The following is a 14363-nucleotide window of genomic DNA, read 5'->3' as shown; positions in this document are numbered from 1 at the left end:
AATTCTCGCTTCTTTGTCTTCCGTGGGAAAAGTTTACAAGGTCCGTTCTAATAGTAAAGTGGCAAACCACTAAAGTAAAGTTAACAGAGACGCTACTTGTACCGTTCTTCTTTGCACGTTCAAGGACCGAATACATCGGAGAAAATATGGCAATTTAGCGACAAATCGCGCGGGTTATATTTTTAATACGTCTCCTACCGCACCGCGTTTTCATCGACCAAGCGTCTCGACGCGATGGTCGCCTCGAGCGTTCTGCGAGGAAGATGGGACGAAGTAGCTAGCGAATATCTCTACGGTTTGCGATTCTTGTACGTACGCTTGAAAGGTGGTGGAAGAAAACGGAGAACCGTCTTGGAAACGGTATACTCGACTTTTCCCAGCGATTTCTTTTTCACCGAAGGAACGATTACGATTCGACGTGGAAGGTTTTCGAGTCGTTGAAAACTCGGATCGAAGATTACGATCCTTCTTTGACGATAGTCCTCCGTGTGCTTTACGAACGATTTATAATCGTTGGGAGTTCGATCGTCCAAACAAGACTTCGGGAAGAAATTTCGGGAAGAGAAATTCTCATTGCGAGAAATTTCCTGGGAAACGTGAAATGTTCCAGCGATCCGTTATCCTGATGAAATACTTGTCAGAGGGAAAGGACGTTTTGCCGGTTGTTTCGTTAAAATTTTCTTATCACTCACCGTATTATTACACATTTATCTACGTGGTGGATCGTCGTGAAATTTTATACGTTGCCTCTCGCGACACAAGCGGAGAAAATTACCGTCGGATGCAGCATCATCCAGGTCAGCTGGGATCGCGTCATTCAACGTATAATTCTTTTTCATTAGCCACGCAGAGAACGTGGAACGGAAGAGGTTCTATCTCGCCGGCATCATCCTCGTTGCCTTTCCTGCGTTTTAATTAATTAACTTTTCGCCAGACCACGCGCTACTTCTCATTTTGACTTTTCGTTACCTTGTTGCGGCACGCGATCCGAATCGATCACCGGCAAGTGGGTCAGCCCACGAAATAACACGGTTTTCCCTGGAAGCGCGCAACAAGGCAATAAAAACTGGCCAGTCGTTCGTTCGCGATAAATTCCGAGTTAGCGAACACGAACTCCGAGACGGGAAGCTGTTACATTCTGCCGGGATCGATCATTCCGCCGCTTCTCCGTAAAACTGAAAATAATAAATCGACGTAAACGAAGAAAGACTGGCGGCAAGACGCGTCAGCGATAACGAGGAAAATTTGATTCGTATCGCGAACGTATCTCGCGATTGGGCGTTCGCGATCGATCGCGAACTTCGAGTACTTTTTTCTCGAGGACGTTGCCACTGAATTATTCTATTGCGAGGCTTTTTCGCGCTTCGACGCAAATTTTCCGACGAGAGTGTCGCAACAAGTACGATGGAACGGTCCGATCGAACCGAAGTCGGAAACCAGTTTTTACAGTTTTTTAAAGCGGCAAGGTGAGATCTGGCGAAGGTGAACTTAACGGTAGCGGTTACCGCGGTTCGTTCCACTTCAAAATCGTTTAAAGGCTCGGTAGACGCGATATTCGATTTCCGGATTTCCGTATAATGGCGTACGTTTAAGAGCGTAATTCGCGAGTCTATCGCGTTCTCAGAGTAGTTTGTTACCACTTTGTTTATACGTATGTCAGTAGGATATGTATACAGCTTCGGTAATGAACGACTAAACGAATCACAGAGGAGAAAAGCCGCGCAATCGATGTTACGAAAGGTAAAAATAAAGGAAAATAAATTGGCGAGTGTTCGATGTTATCCTTGGCTCGATTCTACGCTAGGGAAAACAAATGCGAAACGATCGATGCAACTCCGTCGATCTGTCTGTTAATCGATCGACGTCGCTGCAGGGTGCTTTAATTTAGATCGTGACCAGATCGTAGCGACTACCGTATATTATAGTTTAACGCAAGATCATGGTTGGACGTTTAATCACGGAGGGAAAATCCGATGTCGCTGATAAGTCGTCGGTTTATCTCGGAAAGTTTGCCTTCGGTAGTTTCTTTTCTTTTCTTCGGCCGTATCATCGCCGTGATAAAGATTGCAAACGGCGCGCGCAAGTGTTTGTTATCGTTTGGGATCAAACCGAGATTTATCGACGGTGCTCCTTCCCCGTTCTTTTAACGAATTCCAAACGAATTAAGATAAAGTTTCATTGTCAACCGTTTGATTTATCGCGCTGCTCGTATATCACTCGCGACTTCGCCGCTCGCTACCGACGATCAGAGTTCTTTAATTACATCGAAGCGTCTTATTTTTCACGCCTTCCGATTTACTTCGCTTCCGTTTGTTTCTCTCATTTTTTCGCAGATCCGCTCGAGAAAAGGGGATAAGTATCGAGTAATGGCGATGATTCGTCGCCAAGGTGCGACGCGAGTTCCTGATTTGCGATTTTCGAGCACTGTGAGAAACCGATAACGATGATTCGACGGCGAAGTAAGCACGTTCCGTAACCGATGAAATCGAATCGAACCGCTTGATAAATCGACCCATTTAATCGCTTTTGTTCGCGTTTGGGCTGATTATAACGCTGCAATTATATTTCGATTAGAACGCTCTTTCCAAATATCGATAGCGGGCTTACGCTTAACGATTACGCGCCGTTTTATCATCGATGAAACATCCATGGAATAATTTACTTTGGCCGTTTCTGCTTCTCTCGGGTATAATCGGTTTCTTCGAAATGAACTTTATCGTAAAACGGTGCCGAGAATTACGTCTTCCCGTTAACGTGCAGCGGTATCCGGAAGCGGAGCACGTCCACGTTGACGAGCTTCGTTCGAATAATTAAATTCCTGCGGTGGCTCGACCAACCTCGATCTACGGAGATAACGTATCGCTCGTCGTTGCTACACGTGCCAGCGAACCAATTTATAATTGCCGAATAACGAGGTCTGCGCGGTCACCGTTCGTCGGAATTATGGTCCCTACGCGTAACGGTCGCGTTGCGGCCAGGTCGAAGTACCTTTTCGTTTCGAATTTCCCTGCAATTATGTCCAGGCTGGATGTTCGGATCTTCTTTAGACTCTCTATTTTCAGAGTTCCTTTCGGCGTAAGAACATCGCGGACGGGTCGTTTGACGTTTTTCCACTCGCCCGCTTCGCTTCGTGCGTTTAAACGCGTCAAAGGGCTGACATTCTTACAGCTGTTCCTGGTTTCCTGATTGGAAAATTTTAAGCTCGTTATTTAAATTTCATTTTAAGATTATCATCGATATAGGGGCTAGCAAATATACACGAACAAAAATGTACAAGAAGAATGATCGAACGTAAATTGGTTCGTAAGTCGAAGATCAAAGCCGAGCTGTAAAGTTAAAGACGGCTATATGTATAGGAAAAAGTTAACATTAAAGGACAATATATTTGGAAATAATTGGAGATTCCACCGGTGAAGGTTCGAGTTTCGGCCTGGCACGGTCTTAACGTTACTCGCGAAAATAAGAAGCAGGGGAAAAGTTGCGAGAAACACGACGGAAGAAACTAAAATTTCTGTCGATGGTCGAATTGCGATTAGATCGACGACGATTCGAAACGCGATCGAGAGATAACGTTGATCCATGAGGATTTTAGAGGAATCGATCGAAGAGGCGCGTTTAAAAATTGTTTACCGACCGATTTACTCGGATTAGTGGAAATTAAGCGCAAGCTTATGGAAAAGCGGCGATTTAAACGACACGGTAGCTATGTTTGATATTTTAACGTTTAACGAAAAGGAACGTAATTTTATCGATCAAAGAGGGAGGAATCACCTGTTACTTGCAAAAAGAAGAAGATAAGCGTAGAAAGAATTTTTACACTTTGGTTTATGTTTTATTTTGTATTTTACAAACGACGTAAAAAGCACGATAACGCATTTCTTTCGAATCAAGAGCACGAGAAGGACGAAAATGACAAACATGTTATGCGATGCAATTGAAACGATCGTCGTTTTGATCGCGATCGATACGAACAGATATCGACGAGCAACGCGCCGTTGCATCGGTAATTATCGTTCGGCTAATGTCGTACGTTTTTCGAATCGTAGGCTTTTAGTTAAATCGGGATTTAATTGGAACCCCCTAGCCAAACCGAGAGTCGAATATACTCTGTACGTATCGATAAACCGTCCGTGTACACGTTTGTTCGTCGAATGCAAATGAAATTGCGAATTACATCGTATGCTAGTTAACCAATGGCGCAATAGTATAATCCATCGATCCAACGTCGTGTTTCCGATGAATTCGAGCAGAAGTTTCCATAAAGGGTACCACACCTTGTACCTAGATAAACGTTGCTCGTCGACGGTTGATGTTTCGAAACAGCGGCTCGCAATTTTATTTTGCGTATAATGGAAGACGGTGGAGACTACCGTGGAATTTTCACCTGCACCACCTCGCACGACGTTTCTCTGAAAATTCAACGTATAGAAGGTACTAGCGAAATTAAGCGAGAAGCGCACCACCGGCTCTTAATTCCTTTCTGAAAAATCTTCCTCGCCGATTCGGCGTATAAGAGAGCCGAATTTTAATTCGTCAAGATTGCAAGCATCGTCCTTACCTTCTCCTTCTTCTGACGGAAATTTCGGCTCTTGGAAATCGACGAACGTAACCCGTGCTAACGCTCCGATTCATTGTAAACATCGATACGTCGTCGTGATTTCTACGGCTGTTTTTTTTTCACTTTGATCGTAAGCGATAATAAACGAGACTAGTGATAATGATGGTCAGATAGTGGCGGGTGCGATATATGCTGGCCCCTCGCTGTCACCGAGATCATTCGGTTTCACTCGATCGTCTCTGCTCTATCCGAAATATGCGGTTTACCTAAAGTGTTCGTCGCGTCGATTCCAACATCGATAAACGGTGCTCGTTTTACGCGTCGAAGGATTCGAATTTTCTCGCAGCAGAGAGGTAGAAAGAAAGAATCGAGAGAAAGAGGAGGTAAAGGAAGAAGCTCGTCACCGATTACGATTCGATACGGTCGAACGGCCGCTCAATCGTCGAATCGCTGATTTTTCAGTAAATCGTCTCGGTCTGGTGGTGGTGGTGGTACGTGGCGTTCGTCGAGTGCAGATTCACCGATCGACCAGGGGAACGCTAATTCGAAGGAAATGGAAGGCACGGGAATGATTAACGACGCGGCCGTCCGCCAGGAGAGCAGGAAGCTGTGGCAGTACCTCGCTTCTATTTCCGGTATTTCCACGGAAACGGCCAATCCACCTTAACCTTTTCCGTTTTCTTCTTCTTTTACGATTTCTCGCAGCTTCGTTACGCTCGTCGTAACTCCGAGTTTATCGAGATGCCAGACGTTTCGATGGAACGAGAGCGGGGTAGTTGGTAAGGCAGAGTGACGGTCTCGTCGGAGCGTCGATGTAATTAACGAAGTTAGTTCGTGGTATATAATTATAAAATATAAAATATAAAAAAAAGAAAGGTAGGTAACGTACGCGTTAGCCATTCGTTTCGACCGTTTTGAAACTTTCCATTAAAAAGTTTCAAGATTCGAAAGCTGCTCGTTTTTATCGTTCCATTTACCTTCGATTTCTGTTTGCTTCGAACTAACTTACTTGAAAATCGATTGTGTATACTCGTGGAAAAAATGACGCGATACTGATAAAACGTAGAGTGGAAAAACACAGGTTCTCGTTGGAACCGATCGCGAGACAACGGGGTTACTGTTCCGCGGAGTCGGCGATTCGCGACTCGAAGATATCCTGGAAATCGTCCGGTCGGAACAACGCGTCTCTTCGATGTCGGTCGTAAGGTCGATCGATTATCGCGATATTTTATTTTACACGTACGAGTTGCCTGCTTCGTATTCGCCACGCACGTTCGTGATACGAATTTTCTGGCAACTACTCGACGTTATCTGGCCGTGCCTCGTCGTATCCTCGACGTGACGCAATTTTATAATTGAATTTAAGTGTAATACACGAGTGTCGGTAGAACGTACAATTATCGGCTGATAATTGCGTAGTTACGTAAACCGTGAGATCGATGGACGAGCGTCAGGTGGGCGAAATAAAAGTTGCGAGTGAAAATCGGGCAGACGGTTTCGATGAATTTTTTGAACTTGCTTGCGGTCGTTTTAACGAAAGCTTTGTTTTCCAGCGTGTATACTGGTGGTCGGTGTGGGCACGGCTCTGGCATGGACCTCGCCGGTGCTTCCACAGCTGTACGCAGCCGATTCGTGGCTGGTCATCACCAAGGAACAAGGTTCCTGGATCAGCTCTCTGCTGGCACTGGGAGCCATCGCTGGTGCTCTAGGTTCGGGATCGATGGCCGACAAAATGGGACGAAAAAAGTCTCTTCTTCTGCTATCCGTTCCGTTCTTGGCCTCCTGGGGTATCATCCTTGTGGCGACCGAGGTAAAGCTTCTTTACATCGCCAGATTTTTGGTCGGTATCGGCGTTGGCGCAGGATGCGTCCTCGGACCAACCTACATCTCCGAAATCTCCGAAGTCTCGACCAGAGGAACGCTGGGCGCGCTGTTTCAACTGTTCCTCACCGTTGGAATTTTTGTCGCGTTTATCCTCGGAAGCGTTCTCAACTACACCATGTTAGCCCTCGTGTGCGCTCTCATCGTCGCTTTCTTCTTGGCTACCTTCTATTGGATGCCCGAATCTCCCGTCTGGTTGGTGGTTAGTAACGAAGAATTTCTATCTTCGCGGCTTTCGCGGCTACGACGTTCAGACGTCGACTTTCGCTGACGATCCGTCGATGCTTTTAGAATCAAAACAGAAAGCAAGAAGCCACGTCGGCCATGTCGGTGCTCAGAGGAGAGGACTACGATCCGAAACAGGAACTGAACGAGATGCAAAAGGAAGCGGAGGCCAGCGCGGGCAAAAAGCCCAGCCTAGGCGACATGGCGAAAGACCCGGTTAACAAGAAGGCTATGATCGCTTCCTTCGGTATGATGTTCTTTCAGCAGGCTTCCGGCGTAAACGCCGTCATCTTCTACACGGTGATGATCTTCGAGGCATCCGGAAGTTCGATGGCGCCGGAACTGGCGTCCATTCTCGTCGCGTTGGTTCAGGTTTGTTCGCTTTAACGTATTTCCTCGATCGATCTTCGTATCGTACGACTACTCTTGGGAAACTCGGTAAAATACGGTTCTCGGAGGTTCGCGCCACTTGCAACAAACGGAGAAGGGAAGTTTTCGTCGCAGCGATCCGGTTGCCCGACGAGATCCGATTCCAGTTTCCCCGCAAGAGACTCGTGTGATCGCGTTCCAGCCGCGAATCGACGAGGCGATCTGTTCGCGAGAGACGTTGACGGTGTAAACGTTGTTCTATGCGCAGTTGGTAATGTCAGGCGTCGCGGCGTTGATCGTGGATAGAGCAGGAAGGAAGCCGCTGCTCATGATTTCCACCAGCATTATGTCGGTCAGCCTGATCGCGCTTGGATATTACTTCCAGCAGAAAGACGGCGGAAACGACGTGAGCTCGCTGGGCTGGCTGCCGCTAGCCTCCTTGATCGTCTTCATGGTCGCCTTCTCCATCGGGTAAGTCGATTTTTCTAATTGGACGAGTTCGGATCGAAGGTTCGATAGGCCTCTCGGTGGAAAGTTCGAAGTATCGACGAAAGACTTTTAAACGTCGGTCCGATGAAACGGATCTGTTATTTTTAGATTGGGTCCGGTACCATGGATGTTGATGGGTGAGCTGTTCGCCGCGGAAACGAAAGCAGTCGCCTCCAGCGTCGCGGTCATGTTAAACTGGTTGTTGGTGTTCATCGTGACGAAAACGTTCCCGATGATGAACAAGGAGTTAGGTACCGACATGACGTTCTGGATCTTCGCCGTGGTGATGGCTTGCGCCACGGCGTTTACGCACGTCCTGGTCCCGGAAACCAAGGGCAAAACCTACCAACAGATCCACGACGAACTTCAAGGTGGCCCTACCGTGGATAAATCGGTTCAACAGTTGAAAGCTATCGCCTGAAAGCGATATCGACGACGATCTTAACGTTAGAAAAATATTTCCAACCTTTTCGTACATTCATCCACTCGAAGCGTTCGAATCGTCTTTCCATCGCTTTTAAACGTCGTATTATCGTCGATCTCGTTTATCGATGGCGCACGACCGTCGCCTAAAATCGATTTGTTGTTATTTTTTCCGACAAAATCACCATCGATCCGATCGATTTAATTATTTCGTTTATCGATCAATCGCGCGGTGCTGTTGCAAGCAACGCGATCAAGCGCTCGAGATGCTTTCGCGCGAAACGAACGCGGACGTCGTGGTAGAGAACGCGATCGATCGAATATGCCCTCGGCTAACGCGACGCTGTTTGTCCGTTGTACGACCGTAATTTCTAGTCGATCGAATTACCGACGTCCGAAAAAGCTCCGACATCGCCTCTGCCAACCGTCGACGCTTTGCCTCTTGCAATTTTTATCACGTCCCCGTATTTATTGCCCGTATGAAAGCGTATCCGTTCGATACGGTGCTCCATCGTCGATTCATATTTGATCGTTGTTCTCGTAAGCGATTTATTTTCGTTCGGGCGAATCAATCGCGACGATTCGCTGTGACCCCAGCGACAAGGAGCAACGCCGAGTTTCTCGTTTTTCGGTCGTTTAATTTCGTAATGTCGATCCCGCGGTCGTGGAACGTGCCCACGCCCGACATCGTTATCGCCAGTGGACGATTATCTGAATGACGTTCACGATGGAAAGATTCGCCGTTGCATCGTCGGGCGTTCCACGTATCTCGCGCTATCGTCTTTTATTTTACATTTTCCTCGATCTCTCGAGGATACGGATACGGCGACCGCGGGACGAGTGTCTCGTGCCGATAACCACGATAACTGCTGCGAGGCTATCGTCTAGTCTGCTAATCGAGCGATCGACGCGTGATTCTTTATAGCCTCTGTTTCTCTCTCTCCCATTTCTCCTTTTTCTACCTTTACGATACATTTTCCGACACGATCGTATCGACGAATCGTACACGACGTCGCTCTCACGGTCGTAGAACACAGGTGTCCCTTCTAAGAATCAAACTCGACGTCACGATTCGGTGACTTTTTCGACTTTTTTTTACCTTCTTACGTATAAGAAGATTTATAACATTAAAAATGTAAGAAGACAGTCACGCTGCGTACAATAAAGCGTAAATATTAAACTCGTATGCGAGCTATTGTTCCTTTGTGATCGTTCCTCTTCGTTGTATTCGTCGGTCTTCCTTCTGTCGCGGAAAACGGAAAAAGGATAATTGCGAGTTAATCGCCGCCAAGCAACGTAATCGAAATAAACGAACGAAATCACGGATATGCTCGCGAATATTTTCATACAGCGATCGTTAGATCGAGTAATTCTCGATGTCGTTAAAACGCAATCACGACTAGATGTATAGATAATCACGATAAAAGAAATTTGAAAACGCGAATTTTATCCGAACGAATCGAACGGCGGCCACTTTTCTTTCGAACCAAGGTTGTTCGTGGTACTCGAGAAAGTTGGATAATGACGTCAGGTACTCGACAATCGTCCCGTTAGTCCGTGCAATTGCCTCCGTGTCTGTGCAAATATTCCAAGCAATCGGAGTGACGACGAAAAGTCGAGAAACCATCGATCGCCTACGTTACTCGATGTTCGCGCTTCGTGTTCCTCGATCGCGAGATATAGTTTGCGCTCCCAATTTTTCCGACTTTTAGCACCTATCCATGCGATTATAGCGGCGCGTTTATTTGTTTCACGCGGTAAAACCGCGATACCGCGAGTCTTGCAAAAGTTACGATTCGCACAGCGACGTAATTGCAGCGATCGAAATTTTCCGATGAAAACGTAAACGAAGAGGAACAAAGAAAGCAGATCGCCAGTTATCGTTATCGGAGTCGGCGGTGACCGGTGGTCTACGTTACCGCGTACACCAACTACCGATCGCGCCTAAAAACTGGAACTGGTTTCGGTTTCCTAGAGAAAGCGTGTCATCGAGAAATTTTCCGCTCCGCGGTTTACGCGTTGTCAGGCTGTTCCTAAATGTTCTCCGCTCCTGTTCCATGCTACGCGACGTACGTATTTATCGTACGGAGCATCGCTGCGTCGAAGTACCTTCGATCGACCAATTAGAAAGTCTCTACCGGGACTTTAACACGTTTCGTTGCTGCGCTCTGGCGATCGAAATCGGTTTCGGTATTTTATTCCGATAAATACGAGGCAACGCCGTCGTATACGACGCATATCCAACGTAGCATCTTTCGACGGGAATCCTCGAAGAATGGTTTCGATGGCGTAACGTCGGTTACGGGAAACGTCGGTCGTCGAAACCGGTCCCGTAACGTCTAATGGCGTTTTGGAGAGAATTACCGAATCGAAGGAGTCCCCGAGTGACTCAGGTACTTGGATTTCCCTCGCTTTCACTCTGCTATTCTTCGCTTCCTTTGCCATTATTCCCCTTCCTCTCCTCTTCGTTCTTTTCAAAGGAATCCCCGAAAAGATCAACCTACCTTAATTACCATGCGCGGTCACGAGTTCGAGGATCGTTGCCAACGAAAATAGACCAGGCAGAGAAGAAACTTTCCACGCAACGTGACGATTTTCGCACATGCGGACTCGTTAGCCGCTGTATATGTAGCGAGGATCGAGCTTGCGCGTGTCGAAAAACGAGCAATTGCCGAAACATTCGGCTCGATACCGCGTAGTAGATCGTCGTCCTTCTTCGTAACCGTCCGTGTAACCTGATCGTAAGTATGTTCCGGATCGGGCTGGCTTTGGATTACCTTTAGCTTAGCTTTGGACTAACTTTCGATCGAGTTTGTATTAGATTCGAATCGAGGATCGAGCTGCCGCGAAATTTCGTGATGCGAATGGAACGGGCATGCGGAGGTACGAGGTACCTCCGTGGAATTGTACGTGATCGAGTACGCGTACTCGAGAAGCATCGAGAGTTTGACACGACGAAATTTTCGGGTCAAGCGTTTCGCGTGTGTTCGATCGGTTGGCGCTTTCGGCGGATTTTTTAGAGATCGCTTTGGAACACGGTTTGCGAATGGAATTCTTAATTCGGGAATAGAAATCGGAGAATCGTTTTTCTTTTTTTTAGAGAAATGCACTCGGCCGAGAGCGTTTTACGTAGAGGTAATTTCCTTTCCAGGGAATAAGTATTCTTGCTTCCACGTAAATATTCTCGATCCTAAAGTTTCAAGCTTCTTAAGTAACGTGGCGATTTTTAAATTATTCGCGAAATATTCCATCGAGCTAGGTTAATGTTACACGGAACGCAAACTGTGATACGTCGTTAAAAGGCTATACCTCTTCTTTAAAAGACTTTATTTTTAAAGTTAAACGGTTTTTTCTGTCGTCCTCCTACTCCTCCTCCTCCTCCGGTATCTTCCTTATTACGCTCTTCGTTGAAGCAAAAAGTCATTTAAACGCTGGTCTCGTCCAAGACGAACGTTAACGGAGTAACCGTCGGCGCGAACGATAACTGGGAATGAAAAAACGCGGTGGCAAGAAAATACGCGCGTGTCGATTAATTTCGAGGTGTCGTCTTCGTTCGGTTCCGAAACGGTCGAGGGCACCGTTTGCGTTGTAAATGCACGTAGACGCCTCGTAGGTATCCGCCTCGATAAAAGTGGCTACGCGAGGGCAGAAGGGAACGCGATTCGCGATATAACGCTTTCTCGTTGAAAACAGCGGACGCAATTTTCAGATGTTTCTCCTCGTTCCAGCGATTCTTGATCCAACGAAAGAAAGAATTGGACGAAACTTCGATGGAGGGGAAGGGAGACGAGATACGTCGATTCCCGATAGATAATAGCTAATTGCTACTTGCCACTTGCGTAGTTTTATTTTCCTCGTTCGAATCAGCTCGTACTTTCTTACTTCGCAGTTGTTATTACAATCTTTTCAGCCTCATTTTTTATCGCGATCGAATCGTCGATTTATCGACACTCGACGCCAAAGTACTCGAAGGACTAAAAAAGCAATATCGTATCGATCCAACATTCTTCGCTAGATACGAGGTAACCGTTAATTATCGAAATTCACGTGTTTCCCGCAACGCCGAGCGAACCTCGTTGCTCGCGTGGAAGCTTATTACGCTGTATGGTAGTTCGTGGAAGGGCAGGGCCGCGGATATCCGCGACGACATTCGCGGGAAAGTCAACGGAGAAGAAGCTTTTGCGACGACGGAGAGATGTTTATGCAAATTCCGTTGCAGCGACTTTTCGATCCATCGTCCTATATCGCTGGCCGCCGTAAATAGCGTGCCAACGGTTACCATCCGACCGTGAAAACCGAGACCTATTAATTTTTCGAAATATTTTTCGAATACGCGGAAACGAAACCAATTTACGAAAGTCGAGAGAGTACGCGAAATGTTCGATTAGCTCGTCGAGCGCGTTACCGAAAAACGTTTAACATCGTTTAGCGAGTAAATTACCGCTTCGTTCCGATCGGTGTTAAGCGATTTGCAACGTACGGAGCGTTTAACGAAAAGCGAGAATAATTACGAAAATACGAGTTTGGGAAGTTGTGGATTCGATAGAGATCGCGATTAAAATTTTGGAAGAGTCGAAAACTGGATATAGATACTGGCTGCTCGGTGAATATATCGTTTAATATGCAGCAGGATCCACGGAACTTCGTCTACCTGTCCTATTATACTCTCGAGTTTACAGTCTCGTTATAACTTCCCTTAATTCTCTTCTAATTTATTCACCCCTCTGACGGTGCCTTTGTCGCCTCATCGTCGTGCGTTATTTCTTCCCAAAGAACAAATTTTCATGAATATAAAGAGGATAAGGAAGGCGATATCGAAGTTCGTTGTCATCGAGTCAACGTTCACGAAGTCACGTCGTCCGACGAGTCTCCAGCTGGACGCAGCGGTCGGAAAACGCGATCCTCTTGTTCGCCCATCGTATTGGCCCACAGTCACAGTCTCTATGTTTATTCGAAAGAGGCCCGAAGATGGCAGGAGCTTTGATCGTTGGCAACGACTAGGAATTTTTCGCGAGTGAATTTTTAGCCGGTGAACCAGACGCCGTCGACGTTAAAGAAACGTAAGTAGAGATCCTCTTCGTTTGCTTCTCTCGAGACTCGACGTTCGACGTTCGACGTTCGACGTTCGACGGATCGACGTAGCTTGTCGGCACTTCGCCGGCCAAAGTAATCATTGGCACGAGTCTCTCGTCGAACGATAGGAAAAATTTCTTAAATCGTTTAGCGGCTGAATATAGCCGATCGATCGTCGCACGAGGGACTCTAGTGACGTCTCGAGCAAGGACAAAGAGTAAACGGCGACGGACGATTCATCGGCGTCGCGTCGCTTTTACCATTCGCGTATGTTGGCTGATTACGAGGCAAGGTTCGCGTATCGATCGATATCCGTAAACGCCCGCCCTTTCCTACGGTTTTCAGCGTCTCGGAGACGTTTCTCGATCCGTAGATTAGATTATATAATTGCCACCGAGTCGCCATCGTACTTTGCGTGACGTTTTCAGCTTGAGATTTTACATTTCGTCGTTCGATCCTCTTTGTTTCGAGTTCGCGTTGTACGGCGGTCGAAACGCTCGAACGTATTCCGAAATCTAGTAAAACCTATTCCAAATCTAATATCGTTGAAGTTTTAAGGAACCACGTATTTCGACAAAATCATGATGTTAGATAGGTATTCGACGACTTTGACACTACTATGACTAACGCTCAGATAAGCTCGATACTTTTTCGTATTTACGACGTTTCGAATCGGATGGAAAGCTCGAATTGGAAAGCAACAACGCCGTAGAGGCGAAGAGGACGGCGAACGGTTGCAACGATTCTCTCGGTTCGTGCGATAGGTTGGCGTCGCCATGGAGCGAGTCGCGTAGAACGAACGACGATCTTCGATCGAATCGAAACAACGATCCGCTCGATTATTCGTCGTCTTTGTCGTCTTCGTCGTTGGACGTTTTAAATCCAAACGGCGCTTTCGAAGCTTTGAGAGCAGATACGATTGACACGATCGATCGTACGTAACCGATTTTATCCGCGGACGATGTTATCTCGCTTATGTGTACGAAGAAATTCGTAGCACGAGCCGTTTTACAAATTTAAACAGCGATATCGCGCGAATTTCATTAAAATCTCTCGTGGAGAATCGCTCGTTTCGAGTGGTCGACGCGAATTAATCCATCAATTTCAAAACAAAACGCGCGATTGATCTACTATGATCGATACGACGATTTTGTTTTCGTAGTTGTCGTTGATCGGCAGGATTCGTGTCAACACGCGTGGTTGACGTTTAATGATCTCCATTCGATTACAATCTGCCAGCCGTTTCGTACGCTCGTTCGTTTACTCCTTCGCCGAAACTGGCGTTGGATCGAGGTCGTAATTCCATACGATTATCGATAAGATTACGTTCGTTCGCGGTTCTGTT

The 14363-nt window shown here is 46.7% G+C and overlaps 2 protein-coding genes across 2 annotated transcripts in view; one reads left to right on the top strand and one right to left on the bottom strand.

Moving 5' to 3' along the window:
- The window catches only part of LOC117157030 (serine/threonine-protein kinase 32A), a 42430-nt gene extending 37754 nt beyond the window's left edge, over nucleotides 1-4676 (bottom strand). Inside the window, exons 1-3 of the mRNA XM_076619803.1 lie at nucleotides 4559-4676; nucleotides 4175-4409; nucleotides 2989-3182 (exon numbers count right to left, since the gene is read on the bottom strand). The gene's annotated coding sequence lies outside the window, so the exon portion shown is untranslated. The remainder of the gene's footprint in view (nucleotides 1-2988; nucleotides 3183-4174; nucleotides 4410-4558) is intronic.
- A 100-nt stretch (nucleotides 4677-4776) lies between these two features.
- Nucleotides 4777-9131, top strand: LOC117156497 (facilitated trehalose transporter Tret1). The gene is made up of 6 exons (XM_076619802.1): nucleotides 4777-4941; nucleotides 5021-5193; nucleotides 6112-6641; nucleotides 6731-7036; nucleotides 7302-7504; nucleotides 7631-9131. Exons 2-6 carry the CDS (start codon nucleotides 5112-5114, stop codon nucleotides 7941-7943), a joined length of 1434 nt encoding a protein of 477 aa, XP_076475917.1. The 5' UTR covers nucleotides 4777-4941; nucleotides 5021-5111; the 3' UTR covers nucleotides 7944-9131.
- The last annotated feature ends 5232 nt before the right edge of the window (nucleotides 9132-14363 follow it).

The sequence above is a fragment of the Bombus vancouverensis genome, chromosome 7 (assembly GCF_051014615.1).
Source record: "Bombus vancouverensis nearcticus chromosome 7, iyBomVanc1_principal, whole genome shotgun sequence".
NCBI lineage: Eukaryota > Metazoa > Arthropoda > Insecta > Hymenoptera > Apidae > Bombus > Bombus vancouverensis.
This window is presented reverse-complemented; position numbering and strand designations above follow the sequence as displayed.

Excerpts from the sequence above, each read along its gene's own strand:
- LOC117156497 (XM_076619802.1), top strand. The coding sequence starts at position 5,112 with ATGGAAGGCACGGGAATGATTAACGACGCGGCCGTCCGCCAGGAGAGC. Across the intron at positions 7,037-7,301 it reads TTCTCGTCGCGTTGGTTCAG|TTGGTAATGTCAGGCGTCGC; the intron begins GTTTGTTCGCTT and ends TTCTATGCGCAG. Across the intron at positions 7,505-7,630 it reads ATGGTCGCCTTCTCCATCGG|ATTGGGTCCGGTACCATGGA; the intron begins GTAAGTCGATTT and ends TGTTATTTTTAG.